The 21,410-nt window shown below is 41.7% G+C and overlaps 2 protein-coding genes across 4 annotated transcripts in view; one reads left to right on the top strand and one right to left on the bottom strand.

Annotated features, from left to right (window-relative positions):
* LOC137625309 (lon protease homolog, mitochondrial-like) overlaps positions 1-9,039 on the top strand; it is a 70,538-nt gene extending 61,499 nt beyond the window's left edge. For both annotated transcript variants that reach the window (XM_068356139.1, XM_068356138.1), the window contains exons 15-19: positions 70-237; positions 3,438-3,693; positions 6,179-6,381; positions 7,174-7,338; positions 8,735-9,039. In XM_068356139.1, the coding sequence (XP_068212240.1) occupies positions 70-237; positions 3,438-3,693; positions 6,179-6,381; positions 7,174-7,338; positions 8,735-8,881 (939 nt within the window). In that variant the 3' untranslated portion in view covers positions 8,882-9,039. The remainder of the gene's footprint in view (positions 1-69; positions 238-3,437; positions 3,694-6,178; positions 6,382-7,173; positions 7,339-8,734) is intronic.
* Positions 9,040-9,763: 724 nt separating this feature from the next.
* LOC137625310 (DNA-binding protein Ets97D-like) overlaps positions 9,764-21,410 on the bottom strand; it is a 66,477-nt gene continuing 54,830 nt past the window's right edge. For both annotated transcript variants that reach the window (XM_068356140.1, XM_068356141.1), the window contains exons 8-10: positions 14,161-14,301; positions 13,428-13,561; positions 9,764-9,979 (exon numbers count right to left, since the gene is read on the bottom strand). In XM_068356140.1, the coding sequence (XP_068212241.1) occupies positions 9,805-9,979; positions 13,428-13,561; positions 14,161-14,301 (450 nt within the window). In that variant the 3' untranslated portion in view covers positions 9,764-9,804. The remainder of the gene's footprint in view (positions 9,980-13,427; positions 13,562-14,160; positions 14,302-21,410) is intronic.

Here is a 21,410-nt window from a genome sequence, read left to right as displayed (position 1 = left end):
TACACAGGTTGAAATCCAGCATAAGTTTTGACAATCGCCAGAAACTAGCTTTTCTTTTTTCCGTTCCAGGTGTTGTTTATATGTACAGCCAATGTGTTGGACACCATACCAGAGCCCTTACGAGACAGGATGGAGATGATTGATGTCTCGGGTTACGTAGCAGAAGAGAAGCTAGCCATTGCTAACACCTACCTCATTCCAACTGCACAAAAGCTTTGTGGGATTCCACCTGAAAAGGCAAGTGCGTTTTTACATGTTCAATGTTTTACGTAGTTGCAGATAAATCGATAAACTGACGTGGTATTCAAAGATTGACTGTGGTAGTTTTAGAAGTGTTTAATTTATCTCAAACTTGCAATATAATTGCATAAAGGCCCTGTTATGTCTCCGTTCACGCACACTCAATGGCAATAAACATACACGAATGCACAGACTGATATGAATCTGACACCCACTGTTATTGGTAAAACACCAGAGTAGTCGGCATGCATACACCAAAATGTATCCAATAGAATGTATCAAGGCCCAGGAGCTAGCCAGACCATATCGATTCCGACTGTTAGAAAACCAACGGGCCAACAAGGACCGAGCAGTAGATTTTACACAATGACGCTACCAACAACTGACGAGTAGTTAAGGGTGCGAATGAGCGACCCTAACAGGCCCTTTTCCCTTTTAGTAATTGTCTCGGATATTTCCTCAGAGTATTTTCATGGTTGAGAAGTTTTCTTACATGTGGCCGGTCATCGCAAACTGCATTCTTATTATTTACTTCAAGGATTCTGAAGGTTACTCGAGAGAAGTCGTCTTGAAACTTCAGGAATTCACCTCAATACTTTTCTGTCATTAATCTATTAGTCTATTTATGACCATGTGATAGATATTATTATTACTAGTCAACCTACAACCTTAGTAGGAAAACCAGGATCCTATAAGCTCAAGGTCTCCCAACTAGAAAAGCTGACTTATAAAGGAATACAATAGAGAAATAACGAATGAGTTAGATATGAGAAATTATGAAATATATTGTAAATATTTTGATATCAGTAAGAATGTTAAAATAGATCAGTCATATATAAACTATAAAACGAGACTTATGTCAACCTGCTCAACAGAAAAGTGTTTACAACAAATTTTAACTTCTAGATATGTTCATATTCTTTACAATTTTTAAGTGAAGGTCTCACTTTGCAGTGGTGGATCACACATTAAATGAGTTTTCTTCACTATAGATTACACATTAAATAAGTTCTCTTCACTGTGGATTACACATTAAATAAGTTCTCTTCAGTGTGGATTACACATTAAATGAGTTCTCTTTACTATGGATTACACATTAAATGAGTTCTCTTCACTATGGAATACACATGAACAGTTCTCTTCACTATGGATTACACATTAAATAAGTTCTCTTCACTGTGGATTACACATTAAATGAGTTCTCTTCAGTATGGATTACACATTAAATGAGTTCTCTTCACTATGGAATACACATGAACAGTTCTCTTCACTATGGATTACACATTAAATAAGTTCTCTTCACTGTGGATTACACATTAAATGAGTTCTCTTCAGTATGGATTACACATTAAATGAGTTCTCTTCACTATGGAATACACATGAACAGTTCTCTTCACTATGGATTACACATTAAATAAGTTCTCTTCACTGTGGATTACACATTAAATAAGTTCTCTTCAGTGTGGATTACACATTAAATGAGTTCTCTTTACTATGGATTACACATTAAATGAGTTCTCTTCACTATGGAATACACATGAACAGTTCTCTTCACTATGGATTACACATTAAATAAGTTCTCTTCACTGTGGATTACACATTAAATAAGTTCTCTTCACTGTGGATTACACATTAAATAAGTTCTCTTCACTGTGGATTACACATTAAATAAGTTCTCTTCACTGTGGATTACACATTAAATAAGTTCTCTTCACTGTGGATTACACATTAAATAAGTTCTCTTCACTGTGGATTACACATTAAATGAGTTCTCTTCAGTATGGATTACACATTAAATGAGTTCTCTTCACTATGGAATACACATGAACAGTTCTCTTCACTATGGATTACACATTAAATAAGTTCTCTTCACTGTGGATTACACATTAAATGAGTTCTCTTCAGTATGGATTACACATTAAATGAGTTCTCTTCACTATGGAATACACATGAACAGTTCTCTTCACTATGGATTACACATTAAATAAGTTCTCTTCACTGTGGATTACACATTAATTGAGTTCTCTTCAGTATGGATTACACATTAAATGAGTTCTCTTCACTATGGAATACACATGAACAGTTCTCTTCACTATGGATTACACATTAAATAAGTTCTCTTCACTGTGGATTACACAGTAAATGAGTTCTCTTCAGTATGGATTACACATTAAATGAGTTCTCTTCACTATGGAATACACATGAACAGTTCTCTTCACTATGGATTACACATTAAATAAGTTCTCTTCACTGTGGATTACACAGTAAATGAGTTCTCTTCAGTATGGATTACACATTAAATGAGTTCTCTTCACTATGGAATACACATGAACAGTTCTCTTCACTATGGATTACACATTAAATAAGTTCTCTTCACTGTGGATTACACATTAAATGAGTTCTCTTCAGTATGGATTACACATTAAATGAGTTCTCTTCACTATGGAATACACATGAACAGTTCTCTTCACTATGGATTACACATTAAATAAGTTCTCTTCACTGTGGATTACACATTAAATGAGTTCTCTTCAGTATGGATTACACATTAAATGAGTTCTCTTCACTATGGGTTAAACCTTAAATGAGTTCTCTTCACTATGGATTACACATTAAATGAGTTCTCTTCACTATGGATTGCACATTAAATGAGTTTTCTTTACTTTTCCATATGGGGAACTTTCCATCTAGTCTAAGTGTTCATCGTTCCCTTTTCCACGTATTCTTTGTTCTGCCTACTTTTATTTGCTATTTACTTGCAAATCTAGTAATTCTCCAACCTGTCCACATCTTCTCTTTTCTGTATTGCAATGAAATGTGTTAGTTTATTTAAATCAATAGCCACAAAACACTCAGGTACGGTACAGTATTCTATCTTGTTTCTCTTCCTCTTGTTATTTTGAAATTTTTATTTTTTATATACGAAAGATTTATTTATATATTATTATTGTTCTTAAACTTCTCTTTTAGTTTATTTCCTTATTTCTTTTCCTCACTCAGCTATTTTCCCATTTTGGGCTCTTGGGCTTATAGCATCCTGCTTTTCAAACTAGGGCGGTAGCTTGGCAAATAATAATAATAAGTATGATATACATACATACATATACCAAGGCACTTCCCCCAATTTTGGGGGGTAGCTGACATCAATAGCTAAAATTAAAGTTAGTAAAATTTTAGTATTTATATTCTTTCAACAGCTGAAACTAGAAGACAAGGCAATCGATAGACTTATAAGACAGTATTGCCGCGAGAGTGGTGTGCGACACTTGCAGAAGCTCATCGATAAAATAATGAGACGGGTAGCATACAACATCGCTTTAGGGGAGAAAGAGAGCATCAGTGTTGAAGCAGAAAATTTGGAGACTTTCGTCGGAAAGCCGAAGTTCAGCCATGATAGGATGTACGATGCAACGCCCCCAGGTGTTGTGATGGGCTTAGCGTGGACTGCTATGGGTACGTAAATTTTTCACCGTTTGTCTTGTGATTATTTTTACATTTAATGTCTAAAATCTTATTGTAATTTATATTATCATTTTGGAATATTTAACCTGACCTCTTACTTTAGTGTCTTGTATTTGAAATGTATATAACTGAAGTTTAATGATAAAATTTATTATTTCACTTGCCTAAAGTTCATGTTGCTTCTACTCGAAGCTATGTCAATGTCTACCCGAAAATAATAATTTCCTGTTCTCGCCCTGTAAATTGATGATGATTAGTGGAAACTAATTATAGTATTTCTGTGGCTGGCTGATTAAACTCATGGTTTATTATAAGTTGTATTCCTGCTGTAGCTACAGCACTGATTTCACATTGCAAATTGATTACAGCCAACATCTCCTGATATATAATCTCCAACTGAGTAATAAACTGTTTCATTTTTTGTAGAGCCAGTAATGCCACATGCACTCTTTTGAGATTGGTTGATAGTTTGTTCAAGGCATATTTCAGCACCGAGTTAAATGACCCTTCTAGTCGCTTTACCACAAACTTTCCTGCTTTGAAATTTTCATTTACTTCTGAAGTATTTACGTGTAGCTTCCTCTTATCCTCCATATGTATACTGATGCCCATCGAAGATAGTGTATTCGGTCACACCCAGCAAATAAGGGTACAGCAATGTAGAGTGCAATTCCAAATTTTCTTCTCGGTCAGCTCTGACAAGGTTTCTGAACACCTTTACCATGTGGATAGAATGATCCCAAATGGCTAATATCTCTTGACTTTTCCATTCTCTGTTTGAAATTTGTTGAAATTATGAAGCAGAGTTGATGATGATGACATGAAGGATTCTAGATATTCCTTACTCGAGTCTCTTTTCCTTTGAAACAGCTTCTTTCATTCCATGTAGCATTTTTAGCTCATTCATATATTGTTCAATGCCATTATTATTATTAATATTATTATTATTACTATTATTACTTGCTAAGCTACAACCCTAGTTGGAAAAACAGGATTCTATAAGTTCAAGGGCTCCAACAGTGAAAATAACCCAGTGAGGAAAGGAAATAAGAAAATAAACTACAAGAGAAGTAATTAAGAATTAAATAAAACAGTAACAATAAAATAAATCTCATATATAAACTATAAAAGCTTGAAAAAACAAGAGGAAAATAAATAAGATAGAATAGTGTGCCTGTGTGTACCCTCAAGTAAGAGAACTCTATCCCAAGACAGTGGAAGGCCATGGTACAGAGGCTATGGCACTACCCAAGACTAGAGAGCAATGGTTTGATTTTGGAGTGTCCTTCTCGTAGAAGAGCTGCTTACCATTGTTAAAGAGTTCTGCCTCTAGTCTTTCGATGCATTCAGAAAGCATATACAGTCCCGTCAGTGACCTGGTAGAGCGAGACCTATGTAGCACTGATTTAACAACATCTTCACTTAACAGATTTGGCTCAGCCATGATTGCTTCAGCTCTACTTCCATCAATATATTTTCCTATAGCACTCATTATCACCTTCATCATGTGAAAAAACCCAAACAGAGGATTAGGTAACTGAACTCCAAGGGATCATTCATAATTCTCTCACATGCAATATCTTAAACACCCTCAACACAAGTAAGTGGGTGATGTGTTTGAGTTAACTGATTTACAATATTTTTAAAATATATTTCAGACTTTATCATCAATGATAATTTACAATATTTTGAAAATTGCATAAGGCAGTGTATACATTATCATATTTTGTGATGGGAGAAGGTAAGACAGGGAGGAATCATATGATTTTTCAGACTTTCTCGTCAGTGATAAGTAAATCAAAAGTTCTCCAAAAGGGCACGACCTGTTCCGGACAGGACTTACTGATGCATGATATGTTGTCCAAATCCGAGATATCCATTCTAGCCAAAACAATGTTTTTTATTCTAGAAATAGCTATTTGGGTAAATTTAAAAGCAAAAATATGCCTCCCTAAACTTTCATCATTATTGAAAATAATGAAAATTTAGAAGTTAATCCTGGTGCTGTACATACAGTACATTGTTTTTGTGAAATTATCTAATTATAGGTTGGGACACACACACACACACACAAACACACACACACACACACACACACACACACTCTCTCTCTCTCTCTCTCTCTCTCTCTCTCTCTCTCTCTCTCTCTCTCTCTCTCTCTCTCTCTCTCTCTCTCTCTCTCTTAGGGTTCGACAGCTTATAGGGCAGAGGGTATATCCTTTTACCACCCCACAGAAGATTCAGGTGTTGCGCGTTGTGTAGTAATTGGTCTCCGTCAGGATTAACAGGGACACATCTAGTAGGTTTACTACATCGTAGGATTGAACATGTGCCAATCTGTAAAGATTTTGACCTCTATGGATGCAATCAGGTCTTTATGCAGTGGACACATTATTAATGTGATAAGATATCATGATGTAGTATGGATTTTTATTTAAACATAAAGACAGTATCTACAGGATTTGACATTTTACAGGCGGTTCAACCCTTTATATCGAGACATCGAGTCGCCCCGTCGTTGGGGACCGAGAAGGCGGCCTTGAAACGACGGGACACTTGGGAGACGTCATGAAGGAGTCCACAAAAATAGCCTACACTTTCGCCAAGCAGTTTTTGTCGGGCAAATTCCCCGAGAACGATACCCTTCAGAAATCCAACATTCATCTTCATGTTCCCGAGGTAATACCAGTGTAATCACTGTTAATTTTAGATCTCTTTCAGACTGTTTGCTCAATAATCTATTGAAGCTCAATTTCCAGAATAGGTTTATTGTAGACAATCCTCTTTATCCTTTCCCCAACAAAATGCAGGTATCAGAATTTCCCAACAAACTTGCTAGTAAATAGTAACTGGTTTCTGAACTCACACTGTCAAGTTTTAAGTTTGAAAATTTCATGGTCAAAAAAAAGTAGTGATAATAATACAGTAATGGACAAAGATAATATAGATAATAAGATGCAAGGACAATGATTAAAGTAAATCTAGTTGTCATAAGTACTTGCACACCTAAACTTTGGACTTAAGTATGGTGTTAAGAACCACAACTTCTTATTAACATAATTTTATCAGTTACTGTATATATGTAGGATATTTTCATAGCTTGATATCATTATTATAATTATTATTATTATTATTATTATTATTATTATCATCTATGCTATAACCCTAGTTGGAAAAGCAGGATGCTATAAGCCCAGGGCCTCCAGCAGGGAAAAATAGCCCAGAGGAAAGGAAATAAATAAACTACAAGAGAAGTAATGAACAATTGAAATGACATATTTTAAGAACAGTAATATTAAAATAGATCTTTCATAAATAAACTATTAAAAGAGTCTTATGTCAGCCTATTCAACATATAAACATTTGCTGTAAGTTTGAACTTTTGAAGTTCAACTGATGCAACTACCTAGTTTGGAATATCATTTATGATAATAATTAAGACATAATAGCATTGTCATTCTCGCCCAATAGGGAGCAACACCCAAGGATGGCCCAAGCGCTGGTGTGACCATAGTGACGGCCTTAGTATCGCTCGCTCAGGGTAAGCCGATCCGACAGAACTTGGCAATGACTGGAGAACTGTCCCTGACTGGAAAAGTCCTTCCAGTTGGAGGCATCAAGGAAAAAACGATCGCTGTAAGTATTTTGGTACACTAATTGACGATTTTTATTACAAGAGCTGTTTCACACTTATATGAATACTTGCTGGGTCTACCGGAACAATTATAGTACCTGCACAGGCATATAAAATTCACGAATATATCCCCAAAACTTAGGTTTGTTATGCATAGGAATAGCAGGATGCTATAAGACCAAGGGCTCCAACAGCCAAAAATAGCCCAGTGAGGAAAGGAAACATTAAAATAGTTAAATTACTAGAGAAGTAATGAACAATCAACATAAAATATATCAAGAACAGTAACAACATATTAAATCTTTCTTATAAAAACTTGAAAAAATATAAGAGGAAGAGATAATAGTGTACCCGAGTGTACCCTCAAGCAAGAGAAGTTTATCCCAAGATAGGGAAAGACTATGGTACAAAGGTTATGGCACTACCCAAGACCAAAGAACATAGGTTTGATTTTGGAGTGTCCTTCGGTGTAGAAGAGATGCTTACCATAGCTAGAGTCTCTTCTACCTTTACCAAGAGGAAAGTATCCACTGATCAATCAGTGCACTAGTTAGCCCCTTGAATAAAGAAGAATTTATTTGGTAATCTCAGTGTTGTGAGGTGTATGAAGTCAAAGAAGAATGTGGAATGAATAGACCGGACAATTCGATGTATGCGAAGGCAAAGGATAAATGAGCTGTAATCAGAGAATAAATCCAATGTAGTATTGTCTGGCCAGTCAAAGGACCCAATAACTCTCTAGCAGTAGTATCTCTGCAGGTGGCTGGTATCCTGGCCAACCTACTGCCTTTAACCAAGCTTCTGGAGGAAAAGCACTATGAACATCAGATGGGTATAGAAATAAAAATTTTTATTAAAATCATTTTTTTTTTTCACAATTCAAATTGAAGTATTTCATTCTTTACCCATTTATTTCACAAAAGTGAAGCATCAAGTTAAAAAGAGTGTGTCACTTGATATTTAGCAGTTGCTTTTCAGAAATTTTACCTTTGACTGCCAGGGCATTTTATAGTTGATAACCCTTTTACCCCCAGGCTCTTTGGAAATTTCCAACCCTCAACCCCCAGGGGGTTATTTTTTTCCCAGCACATTTTGCAGTATATTTTTTTTAAATGGCTCTAACAGCCTTAATTTTTGTCATAGAGAGGTCAGATTGGTCTCATTCTCTTGGAAAATGCCTGAATTTTTTTCAAAAAATTATCAAAAATATGAAAAAAAAAAAATTTTTATAGCATTTTTTTGCAAGGACGTACCGGTACGTCCATGAGGGTAAAGGGATGGGTTTTGTGAAACGTACCAGTACGTCCTTTGGGGGTAAAAGGGTTAAGGTAAGCATTATAGTGGAGCTATTAGTTTGTACTTGTAGGACAATGGCAATTTTTCCTCTTTCTCTCACAGGCAAAGCGTGTCGGAGTGAATTGCATCATCTTGCCCGAGGAAAACAGGAAGGACTTCAGCGATTTACCAGAGTTCATAACGGGTGGTTTGGAGGTTCACTTTGCAAACCATTACACTGATGTCTATAATGTGGCTTTTCCTGAATAATTCCTGAAAAATAAGACTATGTTCAAAAGCCTTTGTAAAAATTTCTTTACATCTGTAGTTGTGAATAAGAATTATATTTTGTCATAATGTTATAAAGCTTGTGATATATGGTTATATGTGAGTGATATTAGTGTTAATAAATGTTTTAGTACTGTTCAGTTTCATATCTTTGACATTTTAACTTCAGGTAAGGTTGTTAATCTGTTGTTGGTTTAATTTATCTAGTAATTCATATGAAAATACACCATGTTTCTGAACACAATGTTTGTCTTTGGAAGTAGCAAGATTCAGGAAGTATGTACTTCTTGTAGTATACACTTGTTTAATAAAATGACTCCTTAAGTGGACTGTGATCTGACACATCAGAAACATCTTCCCAAACACATCATCAACTAGCTCGTAACCGTTACCTTTGCTGTATAAAAGGACACCTTAAAACTTTTCAACAAGCGTTCTACAACTAGATCTGCTATGAACATTAGCTGTTGTGTTGGTCTAACAATTATTCAAGTTGATTGGTCAACCCTCTACATGTAAAAGATTCTACCAGTGCTGACCGTCGAGTTATGTCCGTAACCAAGAATTTTCAGGGTACAGTTACTTATGCTGATACTGCGTGGTAAGTGTATTGATCCACGTTCCACCAGTATCTGTTACTTCCAATGTTCATGATATTCCCTTTTAGAACTCGCAAGACTTTTAAATACAAAGGAATGTTTTGTTTTCTTAGTAGTTCCTGAGACTAGATAGAACATTTTTTTATTCATAATGATGGTACATACAGTAGTGTCTGAATCAGCCTCAAAGAAATAAATTGCCTTCAAAGTTTCTGCAGATTAGATTATCAAAGTAGAGGTAAAATAAATAAAAAATAAAAACACATTTACCAAAATAATAATCAGTTTATTTACAACACAACAAATCTATATAACAGACGATGGAAAATTAATGTTGTACCCTTCTCTATTGTGACATTCTTCAACTTGCCGTTTCAGTTCATCTGCGCTGTATCCCACGACGTTTTTCAAGTCCAGCACAAATTTGTAAACAAACCTCTTCCCATTAACTTTCGATATCATGTCCCCTTCATAATAGTACCTGAAAGAGACATTTTGAATTTTACAAATGCATTACTCTACATTGCTGCAAAATCATTGCACTATAAAATACCTATTGATGTTTGGCAGTTTTAAAAAGTCGAAAGTACTGTACAAATATACGTTCTTTGTTAAATGCGCAAATGAAGTAAAGAATGACAATTTACTTTAATAGTTCACAGAAAATTGTTAAACCAATCCATGAAAATGAAAAGTAACCAACTTTTTTGTTAGTCATATAAAATACATTGATAACTAAAGAACAATTAACAATATAAATGATCTTGAGTTAATGAGACTTCAGTAGCCCTGTTACGATGCATTAAGGAATATATTACAGTGTATTTGATATTAAGACATTCTTCTCCTTGATTTACAGGCTGCCTTGGGAAAGAGCCCGTGGCCTGCACTGAAGGTCGTTCTGAAATCAATCAATCAAATTATCTTAGATCATATTGAAAAACCCCTGAGAATTTTTTTTTAGATTCATATTAATAAAATAAGTCCACTATAAACTTGGGCATCATACAGTACTTGATTCATATCCCAAGCTTGATTCTTGGCCCTACACCTGAGGATAATTGCAAGTATGAAAAATAACAAGTGTCATTATGTATTCACAGACTATGGGAAGATGGATCCTCAGCGGAATACAAAACATACCTCTTCAAGAAGATGTATCCTTGGTGGAATACAAAAGATACTTCAAGATGTATCCATAGTGGAATATAAAAAATACCTCTTGAAGAAGATGGATCATTAGCTGAATACAAAAGATACCTCTTCAAAATGATGGATCCTTAGTGAAATACGAAAGATACTAAAAGAGGATGGATCCATTCCACTACCTCTTGAAGAAGATGGATCCTTAGTGGAATACTAAAGGTACCTCTTCAAGAAGAATGGATCCTTATGGGAATACAAAAGATACTTCCTCAAGAAGATGGATCCTTAATGGAATACGATACCTCTTCAAGAAGAAGATGGATCCTTAGTGGAATACAGTACCTCTTCAAAAAGAGGATGGATCCTTAGTGGAATACAGTACCTCTTCAAAAAGAGGATGGATCCTTAGTGGAATACAATACCTCTTCAAAAAGAGGATGGATCCTTAGTGGAATACGATACCTCTTCAAAAAGAGGATGGATCCTTAGTGGAATACAATACCTCTTCAAAAAGAGGATGGATCCTTAGTGGAATACGATACCTCTTCAAGAAGAGGATGGATCCTTAGTGGAATACGATACCTCTTCAAAAAGAGGATGGATCCTTAGTGGAATACGATACCTCTTCAAGAAGAGGATGGATCCTTAGTGGAATACGATACCTCTTCAAGAAGAGGATGGATCCTTAGTGGAATACGATACCTCTTCAAGAAGAGGATGGATCCTTAGTGGAATACGATACCTCTTCAAGAAGAGGATGGATCCTTAGTGGAATACGATACCTCTTCAAGAAGAGGATGGATCCTTAGTGGAATACGATACCTCTTCAAGAAGAGGATGGATCCTTAGTGGAATACGATACCTCTTCAAGAAGAGGATGGATCCTTAGTGGAATACGATACCTCTTCAAGAAGAGGATGGATCCTTAGTGGAATACGATACCTCTTCAAGAAGAGGATGGATCCTTAGTGGAATACGATACCTCTTCAAGAAGAGGATGGATCCTTAGTGGAATACGATACCTCTTCAAGAAGAGGATGGATCCTTAGTGGAATACGATACCTCTTCAAGAAGAGGATGGATCCTTAGTGGAATACGATACCTCTTCAAGAAGAGGATGGATCCTTAGTGGAATACGATACCTCTTCAAGAAGAGGATGGATCCTTAGTGGAATACGATACCTCTTCAAGAAGGAGATAAATCCTTAGCAGAATACAAAAGATACCTCTTCATATCATCACTCCTGCCACAATTAGAGGTGTTACGCCTAACCTTTTGACTCTTCCTAGTTCTAGTTCACCAAGGATATCTGCTCCTGTCAGCTTTTGTACCTAGTTGAATAATGGCAATTTTCATATCTTTATCTTTCAGGACTTCAAGATGTGTTATTAAAGAAAAGTAATTTCAATGGAATTTAGTAGATTTGTTGGAAATAACTTTGCTGGTGATTGAATTAGGCAATAAAGTCTGACTCTGTAGCCTTGAGGGAAAAATAAGTCAGTAAAGGAAATAAATGATTAAGATGAGAAGTAATGAGTATAAAATATATTAAAATCAAAGTTAGAACAGACCTGTCATATATAACCTATGAAGAGAAACATATCAGCCTGTTCAACATAAAACATATTCGCTGAAAGTTTGAACTTCTGACGTCACGCCAATTCAACTATCTGATTAGGAAGGTCATTTCACAATCTGGTCACAGCTATAATAAAACTTCCAGAATACTATGTAGCATAAAGCCTTATGATAGAAAAGGTATAGCTGTTAGAATTAACTGCATACCTAGTACATACAGGATGGTACTACTGTATCAAGAAAGAGCTGAATACAAAAGATGGACAGAATTATGAAAACACTTCTACAATATGCATAAAGTAGAAATCTAAGAAAGCTAGTGTTTATAAGGGCTCTCAAACCTTGTTGTACACAGATATCCCCCAAAGCTTGCCAATACCAATGTTGTCACCAGCCTTTGTAGTTCATTTACTAGGCTGTATCTTCAGATCTATATTCTATAGTGGTTAACAGGATCAACATATTATCTGTTTGTCCCTTCATCCATCTTATCCCTTCCCAACTGTTCCCAACTGTTACAAGAGTATCGTAAATGACCTGCAGGTGACAAATATTCATCCCATTTGGTAACAAACTGTGTAAGTTTAACAACTTTTGTCTTGAGGCATAAAGATATATGTGAAGCAGTTATTTGCTCCTTGATATGTATATAATCGCAAGTGAGCTTTCTAGTATACAGACACACTTGTACAGTACTGTACAATACGTACAAATTTCCAGTAAGGCCAAAATTCCCCTACTTACCCCACAAAAAGTTACTAAGTATATCTCTATTTCCCCCATAATTTAGTTACTTATTGCCAGTAAAAAGTATAAGAAATTTAAGTGTATAACAGTTTGCTTAGGTTTAAAGGCCACTCATGAATGGCAGGGGCAAGGGACAGTGACATTGCCCTATCGAGCAGGACTATGCCCTAGAGACTGACCATATACACATATGATCAGGGCCTAAGCCCCTCTCTACACCTACGGTAAGACCAAAGGAGGGCCAAGCAATGGCTGCTGATGACTCAGCAGAGAGACCTATAGGTTCCCCCTCCCCAATCCCTAGCTCAGCAACCAAAGAAACTAACGAGTTTGAGCAGACTCGAACCCCAGTCTGGCATTCACCAGTCAGGTACGTTACCACATTGGCCACCACAACCCTGCTAACAAAACAAAATAAAGAGGAGACAGTTAACTTTAACAAGAAGCAAAATTTTACCTTAAAGCTCTTGAGAGTTTCTCGTAATTCATTTTCGGCTTATTTTTTCGCTGGCCCCAAAGACTTGCAACGACTTCAGGCTGGTGCAATCTGAATTCGCCTTCATTTCCATACCAGGATATGATGGGGTATAACTGAAAGAAATATTTTTCAAACTTAGTTTTACTACATTTTTGGAAAGTTATCGACACTTTATATGATATCGTGCTTTTAATTTTACCATTCAACTTTATTTGAAGTATATGCTGGACTGCACAGCAAGTATTCTTGTCACCTTTAAATCTATTCACATTATTATTATTACCAGCTAAATAACAAACTTTAGTTGGAAAAACAGGATACTATAAGCCCAAGGGCTCCAACAGGAAAAAATAGGCCTGTAAGGAAAAGAAATAAGGAAATAAATAAACCACAAGAGAAGTAATTAATAATTAAAATAACATATTTTAAGAACAGTAACAACATTAAAATTGATCTTTCATAAATAAACTAAAAAAAAAAAAAACAGAGAGACTAATGTCAGCTTGTTCAACATAAAAACATTCGCTGCAAGTTTGAACTTTGGAACAAGCCACATAGAAATTTAAAGGCAATTGGAATATAGTACTGTTGTATGTATACAGCATTTAAGGTAAATACTGTAAAAGTATAATAAATATTCTAATCAAATCTGAATTTCTATGTAAAGTAATAAGCACCAGAATAACAACCGCGGAAATTTCCATCAACAAACCTTTGGCGTAGTGAGAAGTTCCAAAAGAAATTGCCACAACTGAATCTGCTGAGGTCCTGCGCTACTTCCCCCCTGACCTCCTTCACTGTTTTCCGCTCTGCCAGGTGCATCTTTGTTAAGCTTTTCTAGAGTTATCTTTGCCTTCATAAAGAAAGATAAAGCACATTTTATATACATTATCAGGCAATTGTCTTTCAAGTTAAAACTATTACGAATGAATATTATTTCGATGAATCTCTCTATGTTTATATTGCCTCTTTGGTAAGATTTTAGCAGAAGCAAAATGACAAATTCAGAGATAATTTGTATTTTTCCTAACCATACAAACCTTAGCTATTTACATGGGGTATTTCTTTCGGCGTAGCTGAAATGACGAGCCATTAAATTTTTAACGAGGGTTAACTACCCTCTCGCTAGCTAGCGAGGGGGTAGGGGAGAGGTAGCTAGCTACCCCTCCCCCCTCACACACCGGTGAACTGATTCACTTCGCTTAGAGGTAGGACTTGCCTTGGGGGACAGGGCTGGCGGGCAAATATATGTAAATAGCTAAGGTTTGTATGGTTAGGAAAAATACAAATTATCTCCGAATTTGTCATTTGTTCCGTAACCGAAATAAAAACCATGCTATTTACATGGGGTGACTTACCCCTTAGGAAGGGAGGAAAGTCCCAGCCTTACTGGCTTTGGCTTTGCCCGGGGGCTCAGAATCCGAGTGAGCAGCACTCGAGAAAAAGAGTCCCTGCACCTCGCAAGTTCCTTGCTCCGCAAAGAACGTGCGGCCTACATAAGCTCGTGTGTGGAGGGATGAAGTGTGACGTCCTAGGAAGTTGACCTGAAGTCCCTTAGATGGAATTCTAGGCTTGGACGTTCCCAATACCACCTCGTCAGGGTATGGGGGACGCGACAGTATCATCTTAATACTAGGAACACAAGGAAGCATGGTTTACCTGCAGAGGTTTGAGGTCAGCTATGCAGAGAACCCAGGATGCTGCTTTCCCCAAGAGAGGGGAGGATGAAGAAAGAAGGGCCAGACATACTTCTTTCATTCATGCAGTCTAAAACAGGGTAACAATGCCCTCAACCTTCTGCTACCTGTCCATTAAGGAGCCTGAGGCTTAGACCAGCTGTTTTGTAGCCACCACAGGGCCGATAGAAAACGTATTGAAGCACCTGTGGGTCACGTCCTGCAGGTAGTGGGCTGTGAAGGTCGTTTGACGCTTCCAGACTCCAGCTTGTAGCACCTGCGTCACAGAGTAGTTACTCTTGAAGGCCAGGGACGTTGCGATGCCTCTGGCGTCGTGTGCCCTAAGGCGACAGGACGGAGGAAGGTCTGGATTCAGGGCGTGATGGGTGACCCTTCGAATCCAGGCTGAAAAGGTATTCTTGGTGACCCTCCTCTCCGTCCTTCCTGTGCTCCCAAACAGGGCTTGCATATGAGGACGAACTCCAGCTGTTCTTAAGATAATACCTCCGACTCCTTACTGGGCATAGTAGGAGATGTTCTGGGTCATCTGTTACAGAACGGAGACTCGAAATCCTGAAGGAGTCGAACCGAGGGTCCGGGCTCCAAGATTTTGAGCCTAGTGACCAACTCAGGGACGAACCTGAACGTTACCTCCCCCTCTCCTCTTGGATGGGCGACGACGTACAAGAGACCATGAAGTTCGCTGGCACGCTTGGCCGAGGCCAGAGTGAACAGGAGCACCGTCTTCCATGTCATGTGACGATCAGAAGCCTGGCGTAATGGTTCGCAAGGAGGTCTCTTGTGAGCCCTAAGAACCCGAACCATGTTCCATGGAGGAGGTCTCACTTCCGACTGGGAGCAGGTAAGTTCGTAGCTTCGTATGAGCGAAGAAAGAACCAACGAGGAGGAAATGTCTATTCTTTTCAGCCTGCAGGCCAGGCTTAAGGCTGAGCGATAGGCTTTCACCGCCGATAGCGAAAGGCGCATTCCCTCCCGCAGGTATACAATAATTCCGCTATTGCTGGAATAGTGGCATCAAGGGGAGAGATACCTCTCCCACGACACCAACCACGGAAGACTCTCCACTTCGCCTGGTAGACCCCTGCGGATGACTTAACAGGTGTCGAGACATCCGCTCCGCAACTTGTTGCGGAACTCCTCTCCTGAGAGGGAATGCTGGATAGTCTCCAGGCGTGAAGCCGAAGCGATGCTACGGCTCTGTGGTAGATGTTGCAGTGTGGTTGCTTGAGTAGCTCGTGTCGTGGGGGAAGCTCTCTCGGGAGTTCCGTCAGGGGATGCAGAAGGTCCAGGAACCACTCTGCATGATGCCGTAACGGAGCTATCAGAGTCATCGACAGGTTGACCAATAGTCTGGTCTTGTTGAGCACTCTTCTCACCAGACAGAACGGTGGGAAGGCGTAGACGTCGATGTTGTCCCACCGCTGTAGGAAGGCATCTTGCCAGAGTGCCTTGGGGTCCGGGACTGGGGAGTAGTACAGCGGCAGCTTGAAGTTCAAGGCTGTCACGAACAGGACCACAAAGTCAGGACTTTGTTGGCTACTAGGGGTCCCAAAGACCACTCGGCACTCACTATCTGCGAGGCTCTGCTCAGACTGTCGGAGAGCACATTCCTTTGCCTGGAATGAAGCGAGCTGATAGTGGTATTGAGTGGAAACGGTTCATCTCAGTATCTCCACTGCAAGATAGGAAAGCTGTTATGAAAAGGTACCTCTCTGCTTGTTGAAATAAGCCACTACCGTGGTATTGTCGCTCACGGAGTGACCCGTCAGGGTTGTTGGAACTGTTGAAGGGCTAGATATATGCCCTTCATTCCTAGCAGATTGATGTGGAGGTACCTTTCTGATTCTGACCAAAGGCCTGAGATCCTTTGGTTCAGAACGTGGGCCCACCCCCTTCTTTTGACGCTTCCGAGAACAGCATCAAATGCGGGGGAAGGACGCGAAGATCCACTCCCTTTCAAAGGTTCCCGTAGGACAACCACCACTGCGGATCCATTCGTTCCGCAGGTCCCAAGGGACCAGAGTGTCCGGGGAATCGTTGCCTTGGTTCCACCGGGACTTGAGCCGCCATTGCAGGGATCTCATCCTGAGGCGGCCATTTGGAACTAGATGGGTCAGAGAGGAAAAGGTGACCTAGGAGACGTAACCAATATTGGGTTGGAAGTTCTCCTCGTCTGAGGAAAGGTTCCGCGCCTCTTCTCAGCCTTGCTATCCTGTCGACTGATGGGAAGGCTTTGTGGAGATTGGTGTCTATAATCATGCCTAAATATCCCAGTTGTTGGGATGGAAGCAGAGAAGACTTCTCGAGATTTACCATGATCCCTAGATCTTGGCAAAGTCCCAGAGGCTTACCTTGGTGTCGAAGAAGGGTCGATTCCGAGACTGCCGGGGTTAGCCAGTCATCCAGATAGCGAAGGGGACGGATGCCGATCCTGTGTGGCCGCGAAGATATCAGGGTGAACATTCTGGTGAACACCTGCGGTGCTGTGGAGAGATCGAAACACAGCACCTTGAACTGGTAGCCGTTGTTGTCTAGGCTGAATTTCAAGTACTTCCTGGAAGACGGATGGATTGGGATCTGGAAGTACCCGTCCTTCAGATCCAGTGTGCACCTGAAGACTTGTGGTCTCACTGCAAGTCTGAACGACTCTGCGGTTCCACCCTGAACGAAAACTTGTTCAGAGTTGATGACGGGTCTCCAGCCTTCAGATGCCTTCTTTACAAGAAAAAGTCGACTGAGGAAGCCGGGGGGAGCCGTCGACGACCTTATGGAGAGCATCTTTCTAGAGCATGGTCTCGAATTCTGCCCGAAGGGCTAGCCCCTTTGCCGATCCCATGGCATAGGGGCTCAGCGACACTGGATTCGCTGTCAGGGGAGGTAGAGATGTTATGAACGGGACGCGATATCCTTGACTGATCACGGAGATCGTGCAGGAATCGGCCCAGAGTTGCTGCCACCTGAACGCGCAACTTTAGGCATCCCCCCACTGGGGGGCAGGGGGGTTGCCAATCCTAGCGTTTGCGGCCTCGGCCGCTCCCTCTAGGATTATTGCCTCCCCAGGAGGACTTCCCGTCCTTCTTGTCCCTGACAGGAGGGGGCTGCTGTTTAGACACCTTTGTCTTTGCCGCCGGAGCCGGTTCCGGTGTCCTAGGCCGATGAGGCTGTTGTTGTTGAGGCGCTGGAGGCTTGTAGGGTCCGGATGTAAGCGCCTTTTGGAGGGGCGAATCGAGATTCGATTTCCTCTACCTCTCAGCTGTCTGTCCCACGTCCTTGGGCTCAAAGAAGCTCTTTCCAAGGATGGAAGAGTGTCTGAGCTTGCCGATATCCACAGTTGGGACTTTCGAGAAGAACCTCTCGGTCACTACATCTCAATGCTTCAACATCGAGTTTGCCCACAAGTTCGAAACTTGGTGAGCCAGAAATCAATGGTGCTCGTGCCCGAGAGGAGGAAAGTTTCCATGGTCTTCCTGGTGTTCCCCTTGGACAAGTCCTCGGATAACAACAGGATGCCCAGAGATCCAAGCCAGACGACCAGCCACGAAGTGGCCTGCATGGCACACTTTGCGGCCTTCACCTGGTTAAAGATCTCCGAAGCCAAGAATGTCCCCTGCCGGGCGGAGAGTTTCTCGAGAGAAATTCCCCTGGAAGCCCTTCCACAAAATGGTGGAGAGGCAGAGCTAAACCAGGCTTCCCCATAATCTTGGAGTACCTCCTCTGGTGACGGCTGACAGACGCAGTGTCAGCAACCCCGCTGGAGGGAAGGGGATCAGGTGATCCTGAGGAGTAGAGATGATGGGGCTTGCCTGAAAAGAAGGAGAAGAATGTTGCCCAGACCTCTCTGAAGCTTCTTCCTGCTCCCGCACGTGCGCTGCTCTGCGTCTACGGGTGGAGATCGTGACAACAATGATCTGGAAGTACGCGCTCCAGAAGACTCGCCAGGTTGCCCGTGTTGGGAAACGCGACGGGAATCGCGGACGAAATCGCGCTGGCGCTCGCACGATGGAAAATCGTTGGTTCGCGCGCGGGCGAACATGGGTGCGCATGTGCGCGGGCGAACATGGGTGCGCATGTGCGCGGGCGCGCATGCGGGCGAACGGTTGTAAGGGCGAGCGCAGGCGGCCAGGAGACCGATGGCGCGTAAGCAAGCGATGGCGCGTTGACGAGCGATGGCGCGTTGACGAGCGATGGTGCGTTGACGAGCGATGGCGCGTTGACGAGCGATGGCGCGTCTTAGCGAGCGATGGCGCGTCTTAGCGAGCGATGGCTCGTAGGCGGGCGAAGGCGCGTTGGCGAGCGATGGAGCGTTGGCAAGCGATGGCGCGATGGCGCGTTGGCAAGCGATGGCGCGTTGGCGAGCGATGGCGCGTAGCGACCGATCGAGTACAGGAGAGTTAACGCGTGGGCGCGTAGGAGACCTATGACGATTGAAGCGTGGGGGCGTTGGCGCGTTGAAAAACGCTTGCGCGCAGGCGAAGAATCGCGCGGGCGCCTAGGAGATTGCTGGCGCGCAAGGAGAGTCCTGGGGTGCCTGTGAGCGCCTCCTGGGCGGCGCGCTGTGATGTGGAAGCGTGCTGGCGCGTTGGCGAGCGCTGGAACTGGAACCGAGTGTGGGGGCGCTTCGCTCGAAACTCCAGAAGGGCGCTGCGAGTCCAGAGGAACCTGTGAGCGCTTGTGCGCTAGCGTAGGAACTTCTTGAACTGCGCGCGACGAGGCAGGAACCGGGGAGATCGTAGGCGCGTAGTTGCGCGGCCAGAAGATATCAGCAAGGGTGCAGAACCAGAGAGATCGTCGGCGAGGAGGCGAAGGAATAATCTCCTTGCCTGGGCCCAGATCCGGAGATCGTGGGCGCGTGGTCGAACGTTGGCGTGCATTGCGCACATCAGGAAAGGGCGCGCAGATGTGCGCTGGCGAGCAGACGAACGTGGGAGTTCAGCGAAGATATAATCTTCTTGCCTGCGCCCAGATCCGGAGATCTTGGGCGCGAGGGCGAACGTTGGCGCGCATTGCGCACATCAGAAAGGGCGATCAGATGTGCGCTGGCGAACAGGCGATCGTGGGCGTTTGGGAGACCGTTGGTGCACATGGCGCGTAGCCACACAGAAGGTCTCAGAAGTGTTGGCGATCAGGAGATCTACGGCGAGACTCAGCTACAGGAGGTCGCTGGAGTGTTGATTCAGCGGAAGTCTGGTCTACAGCAGGAGAGCCTTTGTGAACTACTGCGCGCGAGCGCGCAGGAGAACAAGGTTGCACAGGTAAAAACCTGGCACTAAAGGGACTTACTCACATTGTGAGATAAGCCCTTTGCCCCGAAGGGACCGGTGCTCGTTGGAAAACGGGGTGGAGTGGCGCCCACTGCGCATCTGCGTCCAGGAACGGAGATGGAAGACAAGAAGGTCTGGCAGGTGTCAGAGATCGCGAACGATCTGCCGAAAGGTCTAGCAAAGCAGCTGCAACGGTCTGTTCTCGTCGAGGAGGATCCTCTGCGGCTGAAGATGAAGACGACCACGGACAGGAGCACCATCATCAGTCCTCCAAAGAGTAGTCTCTGTTAGTGAACTCCCCCGAGGGGGAGAGACACTCGCAGGAGAGACCATTGGACTCAGCTGCCCCCTTGAAGGATGTTCGGAGGGGGGAACTGAGCCTTCAGCAACGTCGGCAACAACAGCAGGGTAGTCCTCCGAAGAGGAGTCTCTATAAGTGTCCTCTCTCGCGAACAAGAGAGGTGAACACTTCGTAGAACAGACAAGAAGAACTGATGAAGGCGCCCCTTAGGTATGCGCCCTCCTCCCCCACTGACACTCATGGGAAGGGGGGGAAGGCGGAGAACTGTAACAAAAACAGAATTATAACAATTAAAAATGATATTTTGATTATAAAAAAAATTTTTGAATATACTTACCCGGTGAATATATAATAGCTGACGTCTCGGACGGCTCGACAGATTCCAAAAACTCGCGAGCGATCGCCGTGAAGGTTGCGGGTGTGACCACCAGCGCTGACTATCGGCCAGATAACGCATATACTTGTCAAGTTCTCCAGTTTTTCTCAGTCCGCCTTTAATATGTTATTTTCATTAGTAAAATAAATTTTTGAATATACTTACCCGATGATCATATAGCTGTCAGCTCTGCTGCCCGACAGAAAAACCTACGGGCGGAATACGCCAGCGATCGCTATACAGGTGGGGGTGTACATCAACAGCGCCATCTGTCAAGTAGGTACTCAAGTACTCGATGTCAACATAGAACCAATTTTCTCCTCTGTC

This window comes from Palaemon carinicauda, chromosome 32 (genome assembly GCF_036898095.1).
Source record: "Palaemon carinicauda isolate YSFRI2023 chromosome 32, ASM3689809v2, whole genome shotgun sequence".
NCBI lineage: Eukaryota > Metazoa > Arthropoda > Malacostraca > Decapoda > Palaemonidae > Palaemon > Palaemon carinicauda.
This window is presented reverse-complemented; position numbering and strand designations above follow the sequence as displayed.